At 43.7% G+C, this 5,082-nt stretch overlaps 1 protein-coding gene across 1 annotated transcript; it reads left to right on the top strand.

Moving 5' to 3' along the window:
* The first annotated feature begins 16 nt into the window (after nt 1–16).
* Nucleotides 17–2,540, top strand: LOC119327764. Its single transcript, XM_037600858.1, has 3 exons — nt 17–665; nt 796–915; nt 1,240–2,540. The coding sequence occupies exons 1-2, from the start codon at nt 114–116 to the stop codon at nt 805–807; spliced, it is 564 nt and encodes a 187-aa protein (XP_037456755.1). The 5' UTR covers nt 17–113; the 3' UTR covers nt 808–915; nt 1,240–2,540.
* The last annotated feature ends 2,542 nt before the right edge of the window (nt 2,541–5,082 follow it).

Raw genomic sequence — 5,082 nt, 5'->3', positions numbered from 1 at the left:
TCGGCGACCTCGTCTCCCCGTCCCCCCATCCCCACCCCCACCTCCGACCGACCTCCCTCCTCATCTCGTCCATCCACCCATGGAAACCCCCTCTTCCACAGATCCACCCACCCATGCCCACCAGTTCTGGCGATGGATGGGGCGCACCAGTTCTAGCGATGGATGGGGCGCACCAGTTCTTGCGATGGCAGTGCCGGACCCGCACCCACCTGTGCGATGGAGGTCAGCCGCATCAAGATCCACCTGCGCGATGGAGGCCGGTCGGATCGGTGTGGCGCGGCACACCACACCGGAGCTTGATGCTGTGCTGGTCATCGACAACGACGCAACTCCGACAGGACCTAGACGCCCAAGGTACGTACGCCGTTCTTGCCAACTCTTCCATCTCCTCTCATGCGTGGCTTGCGTACTGCAGATCTGACCCCCCATCCTTCCTTCCTTGTGTTCACGGAATGACAACGGCAAGGGGACGACCGATGTGCGTGGTGGACCAGGAGGTGGAGAACCGTCTCGCCCTCCTTGTTCACATCACCTCCCTTTGCTTTCCCTTGGACACTTGGAGAGAGAGAAGGAAGATGGCGGACGAGGGGATGGCCAATTGCATCGACATCATCCTCGCCATCATCCTGCCGCCGCTCGGCGTCATCCTCAAGTTCGCCTGTGGGGTGAGTTTCCCGAGCTTTGTCCCGGTCCCGTGCTAGCTGCATGTTTAAACTTCACAGTAGGTTCTCTCCTGAGCGTGATTCCGTCGAGAGTTGGGTTAACTGACTGTTGGTGTTGAACGTGCTTTTGCAGATCGAGTTCTGAATCTGCTTGCTGCTCACCTTCTTTGGCTACCTCCCTGGCATCATCTACGCCGTCTGGGTCATCACTAAGTAGGTGCCGGAGGGGCTCCTCACCTCTGGCTGCCTCTAGGTATGCATTCACCGATGCGCCTTGGGGGAACTTGTCATGTTTCCCTGTTATTTTCTGTTCAGTACAGTCCTCTGCAGAATTTACAAAAGCAATTTTTACTGTATGAAGAAACTAAACAGATATAGTCCGTCGTATTCTTAACAACACAAAACGATGCATCTTCCAAGAAAAAGTAATTTTGCATATCCAGAAGAGAAGCGCCCTGTAGCTTGTTGTTACTTCCATCTCTGTTCCAAAAACAGAGGAACCATCTTTTTTGGTTCAGATAATTGCGAGGAAATTCCTGAACTGATCCCTACTTCCTCTGGTTGTTGTTTGTGCCAGGTGACCCAAGGTTGCTGAAGAGGAGCCGCAGCCGCACAAGAGTATCTGAAGATGACTCCTCCGTTTCTAACCATCCCCTTCCTTCCACTGTTTTGGATGATGAACTTGATCCTTCTTAATCAATTAATTTCTCATCATGCTTAATTAGCTGTAAATGTGCCCCCTTATGGAAGAAGAAGAAGATAATACAAATGTAATTTAATTGGATGGTCTCTTTCATCGTGCTTAATTAGCTATAAATGTGCCTCCCTTACTGAAGAAGATAAGAATCCATATGTGTTACGCAAAATTAACTTTGTCATCTTGTAAGCACTCTAGGCAGTGTCTAGAGGGTGAAAATATGAGAACAAAAAAAGAATTACTTGATTAATTTAAAATATCCATCCTTTACTCCGTCCATGTCATTGTTATTTACCCCTAGGAGTATTTTTAACTTGAAAATCTCTGGTGAACTGCCATTTCGAGTACATTTTCTTGCTCTGTTAATTTTTTTGGGTTACTCCATCTTGCTTTGTTAAGTAAAATTTGATATGTGGAGTAGCAGCAGTAAGCTAGACCCTCCATCTTGCTCTGTACATAGTCAAAGCTACTCCAAGTTAGCAGCAATACTATTAACTTCTCAATTTGCTTGGATTACATTTAACTTCTAGTACTCCAGTACTCCAGTAATTTTGCTTAGAGTATTTAACAAGATTGAACTGTACATGTGTGGAGTAATTTTGCTGGGAGTATTTAACAAGATTGAACAAGATTTAACTTGTCAACATTCAACAGTATTTTCAGTAAGTATTCTGAACATGCTTCTAAATATTTCTAGATTTTGAACATGCAAGCAAATCTGCAAGAGTAAACAAGTTCTTGCGGTAGATATTGCAAGTGTTTTATCTAAACATCTACTGTCACCGAAGATATTTCAAGTGGTCTGACCAGATTTTCTCAGTTTGCAAGTTTACTTACTTTTCCAGTTAATTAACTGGACATCTTGGAGTAGTTAGAAAATCATGAATTATTTGCAGAAAACCATAGAAGTATTGTACTCCAGGGTGCATTCTTACATAAACTTGCTTGCAAGCTTATTTTCTGACTCACATAAAAAGCTTAGTTAACTTCTGTAGTACTTTGGGTAAAAATGGAATGGTTCCATCCTGCACAACATACTTTGAGTGAATGTTGAGTACTGTATGCACTTGTGTAATATATGTTGGTTGATGAATGCCTGGGTGTGTCACTGCTTGTTCCATGCTACATTTAGGAATTGTTCATTTTTGTGTTATGACAACTTCACCGCATCCTGCCGAAACCTTTTTAAAATCTTGCAGATTCTAGTGCTACCACACAACTATATCAGTATTTGATTACTGTTACAAGTGGAGGTCTAAATCAGTAGAGAATAGGGGTGAGATGTACATGTCCCAACCTCCTTCCCTCCCATGTATGAATACGCTCTCAAGTAGTCATTTTTGTGAATGGGCATATGATAAGAACTAAGAATTCACCTTCACTAATTGTCTATGATATTTCATCAGGATCTATAAGTACTTGAGGTACATATTGGCCGCACCACCAATTTGTGTAGTTCTTGGGCCCTCTTGGTAGTGGGTTCTCAGTAGGACTATAGAGTTGATAGTATGCTTCTATGCATCCCCATTTATGAGTTATGCAGAATAAGAATTACAATTTGCTGCAATTCAGATGTTTTGAATTCTTCAATCTTGAATTGTTCAATGATGATAGCTATCTTGCACCGTACTATAAAATCATGGATCGGCAACTAGGTGATTGTCAATCCGTTCTTGCTAGATGTGTTGTTGTTTTTCTTCTTCTAAGATAAGATGGTAGCATCACATGTCATCCTATCATGTTCTACTAGTTCCTTAAGTGTAAGATAAGATGGTGGCATCAGATGTGTGTTCTGACTTGTGACTGCTTACTACATGGATACATGTAGCTAGCTAGCAACCTAGCAGTACTAGTAAGAATATATGTGAGTAATTCCCTCCCTATACCTTGTGATTGATTTGATTCCAGGTATATACAGATGCCATCTTTGTCTGGCAACATATGCACCTGATTACATTCAGGTGCATATAGTATACTTGAACAGTGTAATGAGAATGTTATATGCATGGTTTCATGTTGCATACTTCAATTGCATGCATGCATGTTTGCCGTTCCCTGGACTGTTTGACTGCTTTGCATACGGCTTTTGTCTTGCTGCTCTCTGACATGTTGTACTATCCATATGTTACTTGATCATTTGCAAAATATATCTCGGTTTTCGCTGTAATGAGAATGTTATATGCATGGTTTCCTGTTAAATCTAAAGTTTTGCAGCAAATTTTCATCGTTATGAGAATTTTATATTCATGGATTCACTTGATTATGTCTCTAACTTTTCATAATTTATTATTTGCAGATGCTGGCTTTCATTCTTCCAAAGTTGGGTGTACAGGACCTCTAGGAAGAAGAATCCTGAAGAAAAACCACACCCAGCAATGCGTTTTAGCTCACTAGAGATAGTTATGCTTGCAGCTAGTTATGTGTATATTTAGTTGTATTTTATAGCTGAATACCAGAATTGCACTATGCTTGGCTGTTGTATGGAATATTATGCCTTATTGGCTCTTTTTGAATCAAATTATCTAATTGCACAAATATAGAACTGGTGTGTGGTACCCGAAAAGCAAACCTGGTAATTGGTTCCCATTTGACAAGTGGGACCTACTTTAAAATAGAAAAGAAACAAAAGAAAACTGACAAGTGGGCTGAAAAAAGGCCGAGGCACCAAAAAATTGCATTGTAAAAGGTTTTGGCCCAAAACATAAAAGTAAACAACAAATGGGTTGAATTGTTGGGCTCGGCCCATGTAAAACACCTAATCGGACCGGGCTGAATGTTGTCAGTGACCTTTTCAATTGGTCGTAATTCTGCCACGTTAGATTGCCACGTCGGATCCGACGTGGCCTGGGCAGACAGTCAGTGACTAAAACAAAAGGTCATGGGTTCAACGACCTTCTATTTTGGTCGTAAACGTCTATGACCTTCTCACAGAGAAGGTCGTTAATTTCAGTTTACGACCGCCAGCTTTTGACCTTCTATTTTTGGTCATAAAAAGGTCGCAAATGAAAAACTATGACCTTTCAGCGGCCAATAGTGAGGGTCACAAGTTGACATATTTCTTGTAGTGTGCTCCGGCGAGGGAGCTCGGCACGCTGGCTCCTCGGCCACCGGTTGGGCTCGGGTTGAAAACGAGGGGAGGCGTTGCGGCTGGCTGCTACGCGGGCCGACGAGGAAGAAACATTCATGGGGATCGGGAGGAGGAGTGGGGTTGGACAGGCACGGAAACAGAGGAGGTGGGTGTCGACGGATCTTGGTGATGTGATGGGGAGTAGTGGCGGCGGCTGAGAGGATCCCTAGGAAATAGGGTTAGGTCCAAAATAGACTAGGGATAGACTATGTATAATGGAAGAAGGGTTTTTTTATCATCCGATGGACGAGAATAAAATGCCAGGGAGTCCAATAAATAAAACGATGATATTTTGGGGATATTTGGGGATGATCCGGACCCAACGGAGCCGACTGTCTAGGTTGGGTTCGGGACAACTTTCGGACGTGCACTCGAGGTTAGTCGATGCACTGTGCAAGGAGGGGAGGTCTGACAAAAGGCCACGGAGGCAAGGGGGTTTGATGGGCTTAGAAAAGAGAGAAGAGAAGGAGAGGCCCGGCGACTATTTTCGGAGACCGAAAACGTCCGACGTTTGACCGGCTATATTGCCGCTATAGTTTAACCGTTGGGCTATCAAACGAGCTCCGAATGCGATGAAACTTGGCAGGCGGCCTATC

This window comes from Triticum dicoccoides, chromosome 7A, assembly GCF_002162155.2.
Source record: "Triticum dicoccoides isolate Atlit2015 ecotype Zavitan chromosome 7A, WEW_v2.0, whole genome shotgun sequence".
Classification (NCBI taxonomy): Eukaryota; Viridiplantae; Streptophyta; class Magnoliopsida; order Poales; family Poaceae; genus Triticum; species Triticum dicoccoides.
Note: the sequence above shows the minus strand (reverse complement) of the source record. Positions and strands in the feature narration are given on the sequence as shown.